We start from the raw sequence: 22,228 nt of genomic DNA, 5'->3' as shown, positions 1-22,228 counted from the left end.
TTTTTGTGGAATGAAGTTTTAGTTATTTGAGGTCGTTGATGGCGCGGGGAGGCTGTGTAGGTATGAATGTTATTTGTCGGTGTGTTTGATGGATTAAGTCAGGGTCTTTTTGATTGTTCTAGTTAGTCTTTTTGGTCATCGCTCGTTTTCTTTTTTAAGTTGTATAATGTTTTAAATGGTGTAAATGATGTTGGTGAGTTATTGTTAATTTGTGTAGGATTTTTTTTATTGTTGAATGTTTTATGTGAATTTATTTCTAAATTAGCGAGTATGTCCATTTTTCGTCATTTTTGTATATTGTGTAGTAGTTTCATACTTGTTTGTATTGTCGATGGGTCGTGGTTATTTTCTATTAGGTAAGTCGCGTAATTCGTCGTTGTGGCTAAATCATTTGATATTTACTTTGTATCAGTCTTTTATTTTTCGTCCTGTCTGCCCAGTGTCTCCGCCTTCCCATGTTAGTGAGCATATTTCATTTTTTCTAATTGGCACGACTTGCCCATGTTTTGTTTTTATTTTTCTATAATGTTTGTGGTTTTCAGTGCTGTTTTTATGCCTAATTTGCTGAATAGCTTAGTCTGTACGTTTCTTTTCCAATTTGTGTGAATGTGGTCCATTTAGTGTCTGGTTTTGTGGTGTTGATTTGTTTATTATTTTGTTGATTGTATTTCTATTATAGCCATTATGGTGTGCTTTGGACTATATTCTTTTTAAATCTTTTTCGTATTTTTTTATATATCTTACATCTTTTTGTTTAGTGGTATTGATTTTAGTTTGTCTGTCATGAATTTTAGTGCTGCTATTTTGTGTCTGTGTGAGTGGTTTGAGAACGATTGCTGTCTGCTATAATTATCTAATTGTTGTTTGTTCCTATTTCCTATAGTGAATTTTATGTTTTTGTGTAGTGAGTTCAAGTCTGTTAGGACTTTGTTTATGCTATTGTCGTTGTTAATGGTGTAACATTAAATTTTGCCTTAACTTAGAGTAAGTATTTCTCTTCAAAACTTAAAAATCTTTCTGCGAGTATGACTGGAGAGAAAATCTAGCAATATCGTTTGTTTCGTTAGGTACGTCCTTTTATTTATAACGTACTAGTTAGAAAAAAATGCCCAAAATACGAGAATAAAACTTGACCGGCATCAATTTTAATTTTTAACATTTTACGATATATCGGCGGAAGTGATTAAATTAAACTGTTAAACTATGGTAGACCACCATATTCATTGAAAAAAGGTGAAAACATTTACTGAAAAAGACGATAATGTCGTGATGTGTAACCACGACTGTATGAACTGTGAGGATAGGTGAACCGCATGTAGAAACAGATAATTTATGCGTTAGAAGCCTGAGGGGAAATACAGATTTGACGAGAAATCGCCTTTAGTGTTAAGAACAATTAACCTCGTAAACCAATTAAGTAATTATATGTTTCGCCCGACCACATCGCTTTTTGTAATTACAGACGTCAACAAATTGCCTTTTGATCCGTCGACGACTTTATTCCGTGGACTCAATTGTTCTCCGTTGATGAGGGTAATTTCTCTGATAAGGGGGTTTTATTGTTTAAACGGGGACATAGGTTATCTCGCTGGGGTACCTGGTTTGGGTCGCTGTTCTCTAACCGCCGGGGCGCACAAAAAGCAAGATTAAGACCATATGCCTACCCAGAGTATTTTTACTTCTCCTAAGCTCCCAAGTGGTTAAAAGGCCGGAATAAGTCCCGAATACTTTTTGTCGTGGCGGCTTTTAAGCGGATTATTCTGATTGAGGCCGCGTCATTGGTTCTAATGCAAGAGGGTAAGTGCCTTGAAAGCCCATAGTGTGTCCTTCAACAGCATTAAAGATACACCGCTACCCACGATTCAGCAAACATAGGGTTTATTACATACAAGGGAAAGATCCTCCAGCATCTATTGTAGCTCAGAAACGCAAAAACATTCTCGTCCCGTAATGTAAAGCGTGCTTCTACAAAAGAAGCCTAAGGCATATCTACACGTTTTCAGCTTTTTCTCCCTTGCTAAAACCTGCCTGTAATCTCCCATTATTTGGGCGAAATAAGAAAAATGTAATTTTGGTTGTAGTTTTTCTTCATAAAAGTATTAAAATCTCTGCCTAAACGAGTTTTCCCATTTTGGAAAATTGTTTAACGGTTAAAAATATTACATGCTGGGAAAATTACATGGGCCACAATCGTTCAAACTTCGCTCACCAACGAAATAATACTTTTGTTTAATCTCAATCGTTTCCCTCCATGTTTAAAACTTACAAACTTTTGGTTCAAATTAAAAGTTAGAAACTTCTGAATAAGTAATAAACCATGACGGAAGTTAATGTAATTACTTATTGTCGTCTGCCAATTAGGACGTTTAATATCAATTGACCATTTCCGATCAATGCAAGATCAAAGGAATTGTTTAATTGTTTGGTTTGACTAATTGGTAAATAAGAAAATCGAACAATTAAAATAACTCACTTGATACTTAAAGCGTGAAAAAGGATTTATATTACATATTTTCAGAGGTATTTGTGGAGAACAACACTTCTAAATTCTTAAAATAGTAAACCCTATAAAACATAAATTATTTGTCCATAAATACTATACAAAGATTAGATAGAAAACAATACGATGAAAAGTGCACTTAAAAACTAAAATTATATAATTTATTCAACTATTAATTACCAATTAAGAGAATTTCAATGGCATTATTATCATTTTCATAAGTAAATCTTCATTGAGAGAACGAGGTATTTTAACCATCGAATATTAATTATGCTCAACCGAAATTCAATTTTCCTTTGTTGTCAGGGTGTTATTAATTATACAAGAATTAACTGTGGTCTGATATTCTAGGCCAGCAATTTCTTTTGCAAATCATTTCATTGTTGATTTCAATTCGTGCTCGCCCACTGATTTCATTCATTATTGAACATTTTTTGTTCATCTTGAAAAGCTGGAGCTCTTCCTAATTTTCTTCCGACCGTGAAACAGACGTTTCATAGTGTTCATATATGAAAGAACAGAATTTGTTTTGTAGAAACGTTTTCACGGAGCTGTACATAGTGCCATCTCGAGAAACATTTCATGGATTTGAATCATGTTTAATGAATAAACTTCATTTGCGAATAGTTTTTATTTAAAACATTTTTGATCAGAATATTTTAATTATTCCAAACGGCCTCCGAATCAATTACTAATCAAAAGAGTGATTAAGCAGACCTCAGACATGCTAAGTTCAAAATGACACTTCACACAACGTCTAGCTATTTTTTTAATTATTTTATTTGTACCCTATACATTCTGTACCTATTACACACGGTCACAGCACTAACACTAATGCCAGCGCTATACCCTGAGGACACATGCCATGAGAAACCAGCCAATGTTGGGTATGGCTTAATATCCTATGGAAAAAATCAGCCTATGTGACCCTCTTTATGATGGACTAAGGGGCATGGAGGTCGATGAAGGCGACGTGGCGGATTCTCGGGATGCGAATGTGTTGAATGAGCTGTATAGTTACATAGATCGAGGCTGTATGTAGTGGTTGGTGTGAAGCCTTTGGAATCGGAAGCGGATCAGTCCGTCGACAAAAAAAAAAGTGGATGTCGTTGTGGATAGGGGGGTTAGTGGCGTATTAAGGAGCTTTGATGATTTGTCTGAGGTCTTTTGATTGGAAGGGTTAGATACTCTGGATGTTAGATAACTGGCAGAACCCCACAATTCTAGTCTGTATGTACAAAATAGTCGCAATAAAGTCTTATAAAGTGATTTATTACTTTGTATGCGAAGTATATAGGATTCGAGCTAGAGGACAAAATTGCGGTGTTGCCCGCGTAGGTGGTGATGACGGTATAAGGATGTTCGGTAGGGAGCAGTATAAATGATATCAAGCATGAGAGCAAGAATGCTCCCTTGTTGCACGCCGGCCGGTATCAGTCTTACTTCCGAGAACTTGTTACCCACTCTGAAGCAATGGATATGGTATAATAAGGATAAGGACACAGTTTGCATGAATACTTTGTACAAAACTCTAACACCACCGGTATTTATGCCAGATAATTAAACATTATTAGAATAAAACGTAAACATTTTCAAACCTACTATATAAAACTCTTTCTTTATAGTCGTGACTTTCAATGATTAAAACGCCAGAGGGAAATTTGTTATTTTTATTAATTAAGTTTAATTATGAATTAAAAAATTCTGGAATAAAATTTCAGAGATGTTTTAGGATAATAAAAGCGTAGCATTATTAACAGTAATATGTTTACGAACAAAAAACAACACCTTTTCATGTAAAATTAATTTTTCACCTTAGAAGATTCCTTCTTTGTAAAAATCAATCATCCTATAGAGTTATTAGATAAGTTATATTAAACATTAGAGTAAAAAATTCGTTAGAATATAAATACAAAGAGGGCATCGGTGGCCGCAAAGGTTTAGGCACTGCAAGGTCAAGGTCCGGGGTTCGAATCCAACGGGCCTGCAGTAGAACGCGACATACTTTTTAAAAAAAATTTACATTTGAACTCAGAACCCCGAGGGTTCACATAACCTCGTACTACCCTCTTTTTATTTATTTTTAACCATTATATATATATATATATATATCGCTATTGATGTTCTGGAACTGGAATACAACTTATATAAGTAAAATATGGTTTCTAATACACAGCTTTTGAAATAAAGGATATTGTTTATATAAATAATATAAATCATAAATTTTAAACTAATTTAAAAATACCACCAAGAAAAAGAGCAACTTTTCGGCTTAACCACTCATTCCCAAAGACCTCATGTCTAAAATAAATTATGATTTCAAGTTGCTCGTATATTTCAGAAGTTTTATAATTAATTAAGGTAAGAAATTGATTTATTGTCTATAAATTTAGTCATTTTGTGTTCTTAAATGGGGGGTAATTTATTAATTATTCGTTTGCTCTTTTGTAGAAGTAATGTATCCTGTTCCTTTTAAAGGCGCAATTAAGCTGAAAGATTGATTTTCCATTAAATCAAGCAGGAGGAAAACTGTTCAAATATTCATTTGATTGTTTGATGATGAAACCGTAATTAATACAAAATACAAGGGGCGGCGTCGCGTCGGATGATTGGATTGGCCGCGGAGCCATCTCCCTTGTCAACTGTTTAACAAAACGGTAAGAACAGCCTTAAGCCAAAATTGCGGTATTATCTTTACCGGATAGCCGATAGTTGATTTTATTTTATGTGCAGCTTAAAAAGGGTTTATAATAAAGGTTTTAAGAAAAACTTTTTACTCGTCTTGTTTGTTTGATTTATAAAATCTGGAGATTCCGAACTTTTCTCTTCATAACTCGTTAAGTTCAATTTATCGTCCACCTGACTATTCTTGTTTAGTAAGGATTAAAAAAATCAACACAAATTAAATTTTCATATTTTAGTACAGTGCATTGTCAATTTTTTCAACTTTTTGTTCCGAACAAATCAACGAATTTTTTGAGTTTTCGGTATAATTTTTGGATGTTGAGGTTTTCAATTTTCTTCAGTACACGATAATTTCAATTTAACGCGTAACTGACTGTCTCTAAAAATATCATACCAGAAGATCAAAAATTCATTGATTCGTTCTGGCGATATTTAAGTTTTCCTTCAGAACTCGATAATTCCAATTTATCCTGGAACTGACTGTTTAAAATAACATTATATTAGAAAATCAAAAGTTCATCGATTTGTTCTGGAGATGTTGAATGTTTCGTTCAGAACTCGATAATTTCAATCTATTGTGTAATTGATTGTTTCTAAACAAAATTATACGAGAAACACAAAAAATCCTCAATTCTTTTGGAGATGTTAAATTTTCGTCAGAACTAAATAAGTTCAATTTATCGTAGCGAGTAACTAACAGTTTTAAACAAAATTATACGAGAAAATAAAAAATTCTTCCTTTTGTTCTGGAGATATTGAAGTTTTCCTTTAGAACTCGAAAATTTAACACAAATATTCCTCGATTTCTTTTGGAGGTATTAAAGTTTTCGTTTAGAACTCGATATTCCAATTTATCGTGTAACTAACTGTTTTTTTAATTTGTTATTGATAATAATGATAATTGATTTATTTGTTCTGGAAATATTGAAGTTTTCGTTCAAAACTCGATAATTTCATTCTATCGTGCAATTGATTGTTTCTAAAAAACATTATACCAGAAAGACAAAGATTCATCAGTTTCTTTTGGAGACATTGAAATTTGCTTTCAAAACTCGGTAATTTCACTTTGTCGTTTACCTAACTTTTGTTTTTTAAAGTCAGTTTTAAAACAATCGACCCAAATAAAATTTTCATATTTTATTCAAGTAAATTTTCAATTTGCTCAACTTAATCTTCAGAACAATCGATCAATTTTTGAGATTCTGGTATCATTTTTTGATATTGAAGTTTTCCTTCGAAACTCGATAATTTCAATTTATCGTGTAACTATCTTTCTAAAAAGGTTACCAGAAACTCAAAAATAAATTCGTTCTTAATTTATTGAAGTTTTTCTGTAGAACTCCATCATTGTAATTTGTCGTGTAACCGATTATTTCTATTTAAAAAATCAGGCAAGAAACTTATTGAAGTTGTAACTCCTTCAACCTGATGATGGGCGTTTAATGCTCGAAATTTAGGTCGTTTCTGTGAGTAGAACTATCAATTAGAAAAGTGACTGATTGTTGTTGTTTAAAGTTAAGTTGCTAAGTTTAAAAAATTAACACAAATAAATATCCATATTTTACTCAACTAAAATATTCATTTTAATTAAAGATATAATAATTCACTGAGTATATGTTTTAAGTTCACTATTTAATATAATTGAGGCAAATAGCCCTAACTCAGGATATGTCCTTTAGGGTACCTATACCACCAACTTTAATGCATACTGTTGTTGATGTAAAATAATTGTACTTTTATTATTTAAGTTTTATTTTAATGATATGATCAATTAAACTTATCGAGTTTAGAAGGGAAACCTTAATATCTTCAAACCAATTCGATTAATTTTTGACTTTCTGGTTTCATTTTTTAGAATGGAGAAGATTTTCTAAGTCCGTAGAAAAAACGTTTGAACACCAGGTCGGCTTAACCCGCCACTTAATAAAATTGTAATAGCGCCAGGAGGTCCTACGTGAAAAATTAGCTTTGGAACAATACTTAGTTTTAAAATAAAATAAGCAGCATAAAAATAAATGGCCGTGTTTGTTATAATAACTAACAGGTATTTAGTTTTATCGCTTTCTTAATTAGTTTTGCACTCAAAATTTATTATTAAACAAGATTTAATAAGATTTGCAAGTAAAAGTAAATTGTAAGATCCAAACAAAGTAATTATTGAATGTTTTAGGATTTTAAATGTACTTTATTGCAAATTTTTGATGACAAATCATCTGTTTGTAATGTTTTATAGCAACCAAAGAATTTTAAATTAGTGTTCAGAATATCAATTGTCTCATTAATTACAATGTTAAGCGAGTAGCCTAATTTAATTAAATAGAAATCAACCGATAATAAAGCAAGTTCCATCCCAGTGTACCATAGTACGAGGGGTAACAATTTTAAGTCTTGAACCACCTCATGAAATTCAACCGAAAGATTTACACCGACCCATGACTTCGTCAATAAACCCTAAATGGTTCTCTCTTGTGAAGGGGCCAACAGGAATGGAGAAATGGAGGATAAATCACCCACCAACCATTTACCCCATCTAAAAAAATTATCACCCTCGACAGATTGGCAGAGGGATGATATAGTAAAATGTAGTAAAAGTTGTTACGCTTTCTATTAGCAATATATTTGTATCTCGACGTTACAGTAATGGCGGTAATCATTTTACTTTTACGTTGACTTTTTTTATTGTCTCACCGTTACTGAATTTGCCGGCTGATGGTCGCCTTCGAAATTAATTTTTTTTGTTATTCCACATCCATTTCCCCCTTCTCAATATTCAATGTGTTTTGCTTTTTAGCTGTGCTATTCGAAACTATAATTTGTTCCTAGTGAGCCTGTCAACGTTAACAGCTGCTGCTACGGATGAGTTGTGAGTTAACCATTTCCTTTAAGTTTTTGTCGACCTAGTTAAGGAGTTCTTCGACAGCTCGGAAAGTCTAATTTACCCTTACCTTATAATTTATGACAATAAATAACTTTCACAGACGTATAAAATTTGAATATAAAAAATACACCAACACAAGGGGGTTTGTTTATAATATATTTATAATAAGAATAATTAATTGAAACAAGTTAAGACCACTAAACATATACTGAGATTATTATTGATACTTTGATACCTTGATCTAGATATAATTAATTTAATATAACTTCCAAATTCAAACTGATTGATAAAATACTATACATTGATATTATTTAATATTTGCATCACTGATATAGATTTTGGATAATTAAGGTCATTGTAATGTCACGGCTATAGTACTGTAACCTTTTTACAATAAATGATGTCAAATCATCACTGAAGATTAGAATAATAACGACTTTTTGATCATCTACATAATATTTTGCTGTGTTTCAAGGGAGATTATGAAGCTTGATTAAACCTACAAGGGAAAACGATTGATTTATATTTAGTTGAGATTATTCGCCGAATACTGTAGGCAATTAGGTTAGATTTTAATTTCAACGAAGTTGCTAGGAACGAGAATAGACGAGCTGCCTAAGTTTAGTAAGAAGCATTAATTGGATTTTACGTCCGTAAATTTATGTGCAGTATTTACAACGGTCTAATAAATAAACACATAAAGTTTCATTTAAAAATTGCAATATAAAATAAGATACTCATAATTTTCACACAAAAAAATTTCACTTGATCAAATAAATGAACTACAGCTTAAAAAATAAAGATTTTCCAGTGTACACAGGCTCTAATAATTAATGATAATATTAAGTTCCTTACTGAAGATGGCCGAAACGCGTTTGAGTAATTCAACAAACCCGTAGTGAAGAGGGACTCATTAAATGATACTATGCCGGTTCAGCATGAGACAGATAACACCCATCATCACTTCCAAATCCTAATAAACCTTTAATTTTAGCTCTAAAATTTAGTACTGTTCAAATAATGATTGTTATAGGTTTCGGTAGTATTTATTCCTAACATATTGTTTTTCTCATAATTCCATTAGCCTGTATTAAAACAAAATAACTTTAGGGGAATTTTAAAATTAGAACAAAAATTCTATTCAAGCAACATGAAATGGCAAGTTCTTTCGAGAGATTGCCAACAACCCTTAAAGCTAAACGACAGGCAGTACCCCTACGTCTGTCCACCTTTAGTTTTGATCAGCATAACATATTATTCTGCTAGCTAACGAATAAACCCGTATAAACTCATACCTTTTTCCTTTAAAAAAAAGCAATTCGCTACTATATTTTGCAAATAACTCAATTTTACGACTGAAAATTGCTAACCATAATGGCTCACAGATTCAGATCTGTTCAAAATTAGTGTTTAAGCAATAAACTAAAAATAACTTTTTATTATTTTAAAAATTTAATCCCTGTAGATAGATAAATGTTCCGCCACATTTGTTTAACTGAGCTTTATTATTTTTAAATTTTATGTTAATGTTCGATGATTGTTATTATTATCATTATTATGAGTGTAGGCTGTTTTGAAAGGATAACTTCAACTTTTTACTTTAATATTAATTCATATTTAGTGGTCTATTGACGAAATTACTTCTTTCAATTAATTAATCTTTTTGTGTAAGAGTTTGGTTGAAATGAAAAAGTTAGGGTCACGAGCGGGATTCGAACCAACGACCTACGGCTCAATACGCGGCTGCTCTAACCTAAAGTCACAATAGGAATAACCACATGAACTACCGTGACAAGGTTAGTAGAGCAGGGGCCTATTGAGCCGAAGGTCGTGGGTTCGAATCCCGCTCGTGACACTAACTCTTTAATTCATCCAAAACCTTACATAAAAAGATTAATTAATTGAATTTAATATTAATATTATTTTAGATATGTAGAACTTAATATTAGTTTAGATATGTAGAAAATAAGGAGGAACCATTGAGCTACCTGCTCCTCCCCCAAAAGAATAACAAAACATGGAAAACATGAGGATGGCCCAAGTAAACATCTATCATGCTAAAGCTGCTCCGGCAGTGGTTGCTAGGTTGTTTACCGCGTAACACGTAAGGGCAGTTCTCATCCAGACCACAGGAGGAAATCTCGCGATAAAACACTAATAACCTCTGCCTTGCAGAATTCATGTCTAAAGACATAGTCTCAATCAAAATAGACATAAAGATAGATGGAAAAAACTAGAGTAGCATCGGCCTATTTCCCAGGAGAAGAGTACTACCCTCACCCAGATGTACTGCGAAAATTGATAGTGGGTCACCGGGCATGGTGGTGGAGGGAAACGTGACGCACTAGCAAGGAAGGGGTCTACTTAGTAGTCTTGAGCCGTTCTGTGGAATAGGGCAACATCAGTCAGTATCTTAGACAAAGAGACAAAATGCAAATGAGGAAACAGAGGAATTCACTCATTGGGCATAAGCAATCCAAAAGCTGTCTAGCAAGCTTTGATAGGAAAGAAGCAACAGAATGGATTAAACAAAACTTGAAAAACTTTAAATCATAACAGGATTTTTTACAGGAACTGCAGACTAAATTTGTACAGGCATTATAAATACCTGGATTTGTATTTATTTATACTTCTAAGCAGATTCAAGTCATAATATATTTTATTGTTGATCAATGAAAAAACTCTCATTGTAATAATTTTAGCATAAATTTGCAACAACAGTAGTTTTAACTCTCATATAAATTTATGCATGTAGACTGTACCATTTAAAACCGTATTTGCATAAAACGTAAAATTTCTCATGCGAGTCAGATAAGAGGCGAGTAGTGTTTTAGGTTAACATGTTTTCACTTAGTTTAACAAGTTTGTGTACAAAGAATAACATAAATATTTACCAAGACGATGGGAGGACCTCTTTCCTCAATATTAGCAGATCTGATAATAATTTGTCGAGAATTTAGTTTTTATCTTAAAAGAAAATGATTTAATAAATATTAATGCATTGAGCTCAAACCCCCCAGCAATACAGTTCACTCATGAAAGTTTGATGTAAAATTTCAATTTTTAGATATGGAGGGAATACATATGACTCTTTAAAGACAAATGGTACAAACACCACTTCCACTGCCAAGATCTTCCATTTTTCTTCCCACCATTCTTTCAACATAGAAATAAATGTAGTTTAAAGTTAATTTTGAAGTTAAAAGAATAGAGCGTTGCTATTCAAAATGTGAGAGAATAATAGCTACTCGATCAATCGAAAGTTAAATAGTCCTCAGGAACAATAAACAATACTCAAGATATAATAAAGAAATTTCTATCTATAACATTTTTTGGATGTACGATCATTCTTCTGTAAAAGAAATAATAACTAAATTATACATTCATTCCGGAAATAATGTTTGTGAAATATATTTTTATTTTCATAATATAAAATGGTCTTGGTTGTTAATATTACAACATTAAATAGTAATTAGTGTTCCTTGAGCCTAGATATTAATGGATCAAACTGTTTTTATTCTAACGACTATTACCTTATTCTAACACTGGTCGACGGAAGACGGGTCGAAAAGGGAAAGAGCCACCAGGTTACGCATAGGTCATACTAGGTTTACACTTGGTGGCGGAAAGAAACCGCGTCGGTGCCCAGTATGTACCGAAAGGTTAAGCACTGGGCATATTTTACAATGCAGAAAACTTAAAACCTAAACGATGAGGTACGGAGTTCTTGCTAACCTATGCGTGACATTACGGTCACGTATCGCGTTTCAGTACCTCAGGGCTGTAAGACTTTATAAATGTATATAGAATGTGTTTAAATGTTTTGGATTATGTATTGGTATGAATGTAAATCATTAGTGTGAATGAGGAGATTATCCCCACTCCTAGGAATATCTGGGATGAGTGTATGCGTCTCTGAAGAGTGAAAGTAATTTATTAGTGGGAACGGAGGGTTAAACCCGCCCCGAGGAATATCGACCAGACTCTTGTTTTGTGAGGCGAAAGGAATATCGGCGTCGTCGGAATTTGGACGCCTGAGGTGCGCTTCTGGGTTTCTGGGTATCTCCTAGGGGGCCGACTCTCCTCCAGGATATTGCGGGGGTTCCTCTACGCACTATCCGGGTGCTTCAACTGATGACGGTAAGTGCAAACATTCAACGTGGACATAGTTCACAACGCATAAGTAAACACGTTCAATTTACCTATACTAAGAACTAAGTATAAGAATTGAACGATTAACTGGACTGCGTATACAGCTCAGTTTTCCCATATTGATCATAACAAATATATATCTCTTTCCTCGTGTATCGGGCCGGTGATAACCAGTCTATCTAATTATTCTAGAAATCCGAAACAATAGCAGAACAAGTCGAAAAGGAGTTCCAGAAACGGCCGTAATCTTGGCCAAGAAGGTCGGGACGAAGAAGACAAATTTGCAAGAGCGTCTGCCTTGGCTTCAAGCCACCAAGGGAAACCATCGAAAGCACCTACATCGACAAGAAGTACCCCTTCAACGGCAACATTTCCATACCTTCCTAGGACCGTACTGAAGATGAAGTTACAGTATTATCGTCATCGTGCTGAAAATCTCCAAAACCAGCTCGAAAAAGCAAAAAGTTCTAATCCAGTCTTTTTTTGTCAGAAGTTTGACAAAGCCTATTGTTACGTTTTGAGTTCATTTTCTACGATAGCTATTATAAATTTCTGTTGTACTTTATTGCATTTTAATAATAAAATCTATAACTTTTAAGTTTTGTCAATGTTGCATGAAGTTATTGATGAAATGATACCACCAAAAGTATAAAAATGGGTGACGATTTACTTGGCATTTTGGATTTTGGTCGGTGCTTCAACTCTAAAGGAAGAGGAAAATAAAAAATATCCAAAAATCGGTCAATGTGGCAGTACGATCAATTAGTACATCAACGAACCTGCATAGCAGAATCCCACAGTTGGAACAGTAAATTGTTTAACCCGAAACTTTAATAGCTCCGTCAATACCTAGGTCTTAAGGAAAATCAATAAAATCGATTCATACTTAACGAGTAAGAACTCGAGATGTTTATTTTTGAAATTGTAGATCACTTATTGGGTTTGGCCGGATGTTAAACAGTAAAGATCGAAAGGGGTTGTTGTTGGAGGAGGGGATCAACAGGTAGAGCCGAAGATAGGCCTGCTGGTGGGGGTTTCGGAGAGGAAGAGCAGCACCAGGAGGGGAACAAGCGGCAGTCTCCGAGTACTGCTTGCCCCGTGCTGTTGTGCTAGGCTGCTCGTAGCAACCATCGATCCAGGTCGATTGTCATGTCGAAGTGAGACTTTTAAAGGCCGAAAGTGAATTTTTTCTCTGACACCATGTGCTATTTCATAAGTGTTTTACTACTGGTTTTCCCGGCTGTCTTCGCATCCTTGCACTTTTTGGACGGGACCTACCGTGGACTTACCGTCTCCATTGACTCAACAGTGCCTAGCGAAAATTGTCAAACTATACTCAATAATTTAGAGGTGAGTACATCATCCTCCTATTTAAAAAATTATATATATTTTCTTAAATTTAAGAAAAAAACAATATTATTATACGTCATGAAGTACATTAAAACAGTTGGTATTTACAGCCATTGATAAAAAAAAGTTCAAAAACCTGCATATCAGTTCATAGTTATTTCGATAAGTCAATTCAGAAAAACTACCCTCAAATATTCATGCTACATCATGCTTTTACGATCGGTCTTTTGTTTTAAGACACACTTTTATTAGATTCGAAAGAACCACAATATACAATAGGGAGTAAAACCTCAAATTTCCTTTAAACTATAAATCCGGCTTTTTAAAGCTTATTTTGAACTAATAAAATACGAGTTTGAAAGTAGGCTTTTCGATTAAAGCAAAAAGTATTTTTTGTCTTGTCCCACACTATTCCACAGAGGGAGAAAATTAAATTTTTGGAATAGAGCGGGTCAACATAAATAAGTTTTAATAACAAACTATAGAACAGAATTAACAACAATATTATCACGATAAAATAATATAGTTTTCACGAAAGCAAAAAGTGTTTTGGAGAAGTTTGGAATCTCATCGCATAAAAAATATATCTAATATAATAATTAATGATAATAAGGCACAAATTTTATGAGTTTAAATATAAAGTCAGGTGGTAGTTAGAGTTATCCTCTGTACATGTATATACATTCAAAGACAAAAGAACCGGGCACTCGTATGTTGTTGTTCATTTCAAACTATACGCATTTGTATTGTTATATTAATTACAACGTACTCATTTTAATTAATTAACCAGATTAAACATGATTAGAAATTCGTGAATTTTAATCACAAATATTTATGATGGTCTGAAAGAAAATTCAACAAAACACCGGAAAATCATTTAATGATGTACTAAGTTTAATTTATTAAGCGCGTTATTAAGAGTATTTAATTATTAAAGCATTATTAAGAGACAAACCAGGTAATAAATTGTTAAGTAAACTTTAATCTATGTAATATATTAAATAATTTTTATTAACACTCATAATTTTCTATACTAGTTTAATTTGGTTTACATTAAAATAAGTACGTTGTAATTAATATATCGATAAAAATACATAATTTGAATTAAATAACAAACTAAGAGTGGCCCTTTTTTTTTCATTTGTGTCTTTGACTCCATAAATAATTAACAAATCATGAATTTTATGTTAACTTATGGCCTATAACGAAAGTTTCAAAAAAAATTGTTAAAAATCCTTAAATATCGCTTAAAGCAAATCGATAGATTATCTTAATACAGAAGATTATCTACTTATTTTATAACACTGGAGAAAAACAATATTAAATTCAAAATTCCGATCATCTGTGAATCATGAAAGCTCGTTGATTATAAATAAATTCCAGATTAAAATAAGTTGAAATTTAATTTATCACTTTTCTATACAAATCCCCATATTAATTGAACAAGGCTTATTTTTGCTTTTTGTCCCTCGAAATTTACTATCTATTCTGCCTCGTTAATTTTAAATATTCTAAACATAAATACAAAATATACCGGACAAACCTATTTCGTTATTCATTTCGTTGTATTAATTATATTAATTAGTAATGCACTATTAAGAGCAAAACTAGGCATTAAATTGTTAATTAAATTTCAATCTACCACTAAACGATTTTCCATTGTTTTGGTGGATTTCCTTTCAAACCCCAATAATTAAAAAAATTTTAATGAAAATTCATGTTTCTGATTTCGTTTTATTTAATTTATATTAAAAAAAGTATGTTGTAATTAATATAACGATAAAAAATATATAATTTGAATTAAATAACAAAAGTGGCGGTTTTTCTTATCTTCGAACATAATAATAATAATAAATTATTAAAATATAGAAAATAATTTATAACATTAAATATGAAGTCAGCACGAATTTCATGTTTGTTAACTAAAACAAAAGATTCGAATATTTTCTAAAAATTTTTCCTTTTGCTTATGATAAATCAAATATAAATTATATACTTATTTTCTACCACTGCAAAAAAAAAAAAAAAAAATTAAACGGGACTCGGTGGTCGCAACGTTTTAGGCGTTGACACTTCGCTCATTACTGTAAGGTAAAGGATCTGGGTTCGAATGTAGTGGACACTACATACAATTTTTTTTTCAAAAACACCGAGACCCCGAGGTTTGATATGACCTTTTCTGTTGCGAACCACCGTAAAAAATAATAATAAATACACAATTCAGGTAATTCCTAAATATTTTAATTATGGAATCTAATCTGGGGGAACTAGTTGGTTATAAATAAATGCAATATCAATATGAGTTTAATATTAATTTAGCACTTTTCTATACAAATCCCGATATTATTTGAACAGGCCCCATTTCTTCATCATTCACAAATTCTTTCTGCCCCCAGAGATTCACCATTTGTCCTTGCGACTTGTTGGTTTTTAAATTTAGATAGGACAAAAGACTTTATCGTCTACTTGAAATACAAACCAGGATGTAAAAATCTGTCTCCGCGACGAGAATGTGGTCGTAACAATTATTCGGGTAGGAATTCAAATGTCATCCGCCAAGATAAGAAGGCCGGCAGCATTAACATTCCCATGCTGTATCGGTAACTTAGAAAAAACACGTTATCAGAGGCTTAACGGTTTTATCTTCCGAAGAGATGATAAATTAGCTATTAAAGGACGGCGGGCCGACGGAAAGCAAACACAAATAGCGATTTGACGTTGGCAAGACATCGGCTAGTAAACAGTCAGCACTAGTTAATAAAGAATAGAAAAAGGATAGCAGTCACGCACTAGTGGGAACGTCTTTTCTATGAGTCAGTTCAGTAAGTTGATACCCCGGTCGACGCAACATCACTGGCATAAAGAATTTAACATAGCTCTCCATCTTATTTTAAATTATTTACTATTCAAAAGATCCAACTGTAAACAACAAATTTTCCACCTATTTAACATCGTTGATCAAAATATTTTATTCTATATTTCCCGGTGTCACAGAAAAATTATACACGATATATATTGAAAATGCTAATATCCAAAAATCGATAATGTACGAATTGAAACATAGCATCAGTTTTTTGTTTTCTTTTAAACGTAAAAACCTCAGAAATTCATTTTACGTTGTTCGGTTTAGTGCTTCTGGTTCGGAAGCTTAAATGAATAATCCGCATTTAAAAAAGTACATATTTCAAAAACTTATTGTTCAGGTTCAGCAATCACAATACACCCACACAACAATGACCACTGGCATAAAAAAATTTAAAATAAATACCTATTTTATTTTTGTTTTAAATTGTTTAATAATTAAAATAATTACTTTCAAGTACAACCAAATTTCCGCCGATTTAACATCGTCCATAAAAATATTTTGCGCTATCTTTCCGTTCAGTAAATATCAAAACTAAATTACACATAATACATAATGAAAATGCTATTATCCGAAAATCTATAACGAGTTGAAAAATAACATCGGCTTTTCAAAAAACGTAAGAACCCAAAAATTCATTTTACGAATTCATAAACTTAATCGAATAAACCACTTTTAGAAAAAAAAACCATAAAATATTGTTCAGGTTCAGTAGTCACAATGAAATGCATATTGAAACAAAGAAAACCCGAAGGAAATAATAACTGTCAAATAATGGTTTTAACTGTTAATTAAAAAAAAAAAAACAGGAAGATTTCAGGGTTTAAAGGTTCAATTTTAAATATAAAGAACAAATTATAGATATTTTAATTCAAAAGTAAAACACTAAAACTCCTCTCAAATAAAACGCAGAAAAAATAAAGGTCTATTTTCCAATGTACAATTACAAAGAAAAAATAGATCCAATTATTTACTTTTAATTGAATTTAAATTATCACGCCCAGGATAAAACAATTTTTATGTATTTTGTTACAACTTGCATCTTTATATATCTAAAAATTTGAACTGATAATGTACAAATTGAGAAATAAAATTTTTAGGGCCTTCGGAAAAATAACTTTAACAACTAATTAATAAAATTTAACTTACTTACATTACTAAAAATTAACTTTAAAACAAGAATAAATTTAAAACTAATTTGTACCTTTTTACAAGAAGCTTTTTTGTGCCTTTTTTTTAAATCGCAAAGTGTCATACAGCCTTAGGACCCCACCTTGTAGTAAATTTACCTTTTATAATTTAATAAGGGTTCTTTCTTTCATAGAACAACTGCATGAAGAATTTGCTAAGGCTCTGTACATATTTTAACAGATGGCTCGGGTTTTTACGGCGCTTTGTACTTAAAAACTATAAAAATAATAAAATAAAAGAAACATATTTTTGTACTTTTGCCATCGAAGCATACGTGAAAAAGTGTACAAAATTCATTATTCAACTAGTATAAAAGTGTCTATCTCTAGCCGTCTTGTAAAAAGAATATACAGCTATCCTAGAAGTATCACGTTTTACATCCCTCGTACTTTGAATATAAAAAACAAGAAAAATTAAAATTGTTCAACGAAGAACAATAACAAATTTAACCATTTTGTAACTTTTGGATAAATACCAAGTTTTAAAGTTCATAGCAGTCCATATTATTCTTTCATCAAATCGAACTCGTCTAAGAGGCATTCAGTTATTCCTGGCTAATGGAAAATAATTTAATATATTAACATGTTCGGTGAGTACTTTCCCTTTTATCTCTTTACCTTTAAATATACAGTGTTTTAGGCCCAATCAATACATTGTATTTATAGAATTTGCTATTTTATTATTTATTAAAGATCGTAGATATGATTTTGTGAAAGATTATGAATAAACATTTGAAGCTTACACTACTACTTATATCCTTTCTGTTAAAACAAGGAAAATTTAATATTAAATTATATTTTAATTCGAACAAGTTGCCAAAAAATCCAAATACCGGTTTTTGTATTTTAACTTTTTATCAATTTCAACTGCGTTTTTTAATAAACCGCCATGAAAGAAAAGTTTTCATTTAATCCGACAGTATACCAAGTGAGAATTATTTATTGTTCATGAAGTTCTAACTTATTTTTTATCGTCGATTTTTGGTACTTAAAAGATTTAGCATGTTTTTATTTCTTTTTTAATTAAAAGAATGCACTTACTAAATAAGATCGCTGTGAATTTTTCTTAATACCAAGGCATTCTGTAAAATGATATAAATATAAACTTGTAGCAATTATTATTTATTACTTCTTTTTTATCATTAAATTGTATAAATCGTGAAGTATATAATCAATTTAACTTAATTATTGTTTTATATTAGCGTGAAATAAAAACTTGAATCACTCCATTTCCCTGTGTTCACAGGTGCAAACTTCTCGATCGTAGGGTTGATAACTGGAGCGGCAATAATTGCTTGGTTAATTTGCATTTTATCCCTAACAATCTTCTTAAAGGTCCGATTTTTTATGTAAATTCTATTGAGTTTTGAAGCTTCCTTTATGAGTACGTATCAGCTGATATGTAACCTGTTTTGTTTTTAAATTTTTTCTTGTTTTATGCGGAAGGAATAAAAAAATTATCATTTCTGTTTGTATTTTTAAACGCGATCAGCAAATAAAAGCTGTCGAACCTGAATCCAGCTTTCGCTCCATTTTAAGGTCGTCATCAGGGCAAAACAATCTTAAACTATATCTGTACATTGACATAATTAAATCAGTCGCAACTTTGCCAAGGGCTGTCAGTCACCATCTATTAAAAACTTAATTTTATCAATTTGTAGACTATTTAAGATTCTTTTGTCCTGATGATGATTTTAATATAAATCGAAAGCTTGGCAGAAAGAATTAAATTTGTTTCTTCATCCAGGCTAAACCGAAATCCAGATTATTCATGATTTAAAAAAATGGTCGATACATCTAACACTTTAAATAGCTGACAAACCAATTATAGCGAGTTCCTTAAAATATTTTTCTCTTTGATAAATATGTATACTTTAGTAGTTCGTATGGTTGACTGTTTGCTCGAGTCAGCTAATTTCCAGTAATCACGACAAAAGTTATTTCCGGATTTAAACCAAACTGTCGTTACGACTTCCAGCTGTTAGTAAATTTAGATCAGAGTTCATACAACGTTGTGAGTCTTAAACGCCAATCAACCCAATTCGTTCTTCGAATCTTATTTTGGTTCGGCTTTTCAACGTGGTAAGATTTATTTTAAGCAGAACCCAGTTGGTAAGAAGGTTGCGCTAGGAGTTGTTGAAATAAGGAATATTAAGATACAGGGAAAAGACGGTTCGAATTCTGCAATATCTTCGCCGGCGAAAGATCTCCACGGGTCGGTAAAGGTCGATTTCCCCCGGCAGATTCACAGCCTTTCAAAATTGTAGGGAGTTTCGAAACGAGTTAATAAAAATCCACTCATCCCGGGTGTTTTTCTCATCATACGTTAAAACCGGCGACTCATATCACCGGAGGCGAGTAAGGATTGCAACAGGAATGCGTGAGGCTATTAAGTCAGAAAGTGGTCTGTCCGCGGAAGGCCACGGTTCTCACAGTGTACGCCTAACTTGCAACTTGCCCCTAGGGTAGCACGATTTTCGTCCAGTGCTTCTCCCATTCCCACAATATACTCTTCTTTTCCCGAAGATCCATACCTGTTGTCTAATTGGCCTATATTTTTTGAGATAATAGTGGTAAATGGGTAAACGTACCCTGAGTGTTTTATAATTTTACCCCGGGTCCTTCTTCCTGCCTACAATGGGGATTTAATAGTCCTCCATTTTTTTCCCTCCCTTTTCGATTATTACTTTAAGTGAGGGTCCGGCGTATTGGATAATGACCTCAAAAATTGTTTATACTTGAAAAAATTTGATTAATCTGTTTTACTTGTACTAAAATGTGAAAACGTAAATATTTACGTTTATTTGTCATTACCATGCATGCAGTCCAATGTACAAAATAAAATCGTTTACAGTCTTAACAGCGATCGTAAAATAGAGGTTTTCCATACAAATGTTGTCACAATCAATATTATCGATAAAAATTGTTCTACAATCAAACAATATTTTTTCATCAATTTTTTAATTATTTGCATTACCTTTCGCATAATTGCCATTAAGTACCATACAAAGTATATTTTTCCCTACTCACCCCCTTGAATGCCATGGCTCGGAAATCAAAATTACAAAATTTTAATATTATAGTTTAATCAGTTCCAGTCTTTAGACATAAAATATGCCAATAATTAGAAATGTTAACTGGTTAGGTAGCTTTGAAGAAAACTTCCTTGATTTTTTAATGACATATCCATTGGGGATAAAAATCCATTTATTTATGGTAATAAAACTGAATCCTGATTAATGCTGCTTTTCCCAGCATACTAATTCCTTAAATAGTTATTATTATTTTTTAACAATGGTTCGCAACAGCAGAGGTTATAGCAACCCTCAGGGTGACGGTGTTTTTGAAAAAAAGCCCATTTGTAAGTACGTCGGGTTGGAATGCAGGGCCGCTGGATTCGAACCCGGGTCCTTTACCTTAAAGTGATGAGGGCGTATCAACGACTAAACAGTTGCGGCCACCGACTCCTCATTTATTATATTTTCGCCCGACATTTAATAATACACAAATTGACCCGATAAAATCATTTCGTAATAGTTCTCTCATAAAACTACTTGATTTCAGAGTTGCATATCAAAGACAATAACAACCGGACATTCGTTGTTTTTTTTTTTTCAAATTATGTATAGGTATTTTTATGAATACATTAATTACAATATACTTATTTTAATATAAGCTAAATTAAACAATATAATAAAATCATGAGTTTGAATTTAAAATATTTAATTATGATGATTTGAAAGAGAAAAACCAAACACCGAAAAATCATATAGTCATAGATTAAAATGTAATTAACAATTTATGGCCTGGATTTGCTCTTAATGCGTAATTAATAATAATAACTGTATCTAACCGATATCTAACTTCGTAAGCTTATTGTATTAATAAATTTAAAATTGTTGGGACCAAATGCATGAAGAAATATTTAAATGATTTACAATACATCACCAAAAATCGTTTTTGTTTTAAAGTATTACTGTCTTGTTCAAGATTTTGTTTTGATCAGTAGCAGCTTGTAATCACTTATAGTATCAGTTTATTGACATCTCTTTGTCGGTCTCGCAATTGTCGAAATTTTAAAACACCAAAAGTATTGTCTGTTTGAGCAAGATAAGCGAACAATTTTTAACAATAGAGTCTGATGTAGTATGAATAAATCATTTGCGATAGTATTATCTCGATATTAGTTAAGGCGTTCTGTACAAACGAATTCAGCTGAACTATTTTTAATTAAATGCACTAGATTAAGTAGAATTAGAAGTCGAGCGACCAGCTTAAAACCAAATATAGAAATAAATTACTTTTTCGGTTGTAAGAGTGTATTTTGATATTATACATCACGTTTCTCTCTGGAGGGTCATCCAAGGATAAACGTTCGCCGATGATGACATTGTCAAGCTTACACGCATTTATTTATAGTAAAAGTTACGAATCTATTATTTTTGGGTGAACGATAAGTGCATTTTGAACAGAAGTGTTAAAAGAATGTTGCAGTCAGTGATCTCAGCACAGTCCCCTCGTCGAAATTAGATTTGCTTTTGAGAATCATTACAGTAAAATTTTAGTGCGTATTGAATGAAGAAAAAATAGATAGATAAATATTTCGCAAA

General features: G+C 32.1%; 1 protein-coding gene across 1 annotated transcript in view; it reads left to right on the top strand.

The window, feature by feature from the left end:
- Positions 1–13,278: 13,278 nt before the first annotated feature.
- The window catches only part of LOC106674231 (calcium-activated chloride channel regulator 1-like), a 35,769-nt gene continuing 26,819 nt past the window's right edge, over positions 13,279–22,228 (top strand). The window contains exon 1 of the mRNA XM_014406846.2: positions 13,279–13,565. Within this exon, the coding sequence (XP_014262332.1) occupies positions 13,416–13,565 (150 nt within the window). The 5' untranslated portion in view covers positions 13,279–13,415. The remainder of the gene's footprint in view (positions 13,566–22,228) is intronic.

The sequence above is a fragment of the Cimex lectularius genome, unplaced genomic scaffold (assembly GCF_000648675.2).
Source record: "Cimex lectularius strain Harlan isolate CLEC.00 unplaced genomic scaffold, Clec_2.1 scaffold91, whole genome shotgun sequence".
In the NCBI taxonomy this organism is placed as follows: domain Eukaryota; kingdom Metazoa; phylum Arthropoda; class Insecta; order Hemiptera; family Cimicidae; genus Cimex; species Cimex lectularius.
Note: the sequence above shows the minus strand (reverse complement) of the source record. Positions and strands in the feature narration are given on the sequence as shown.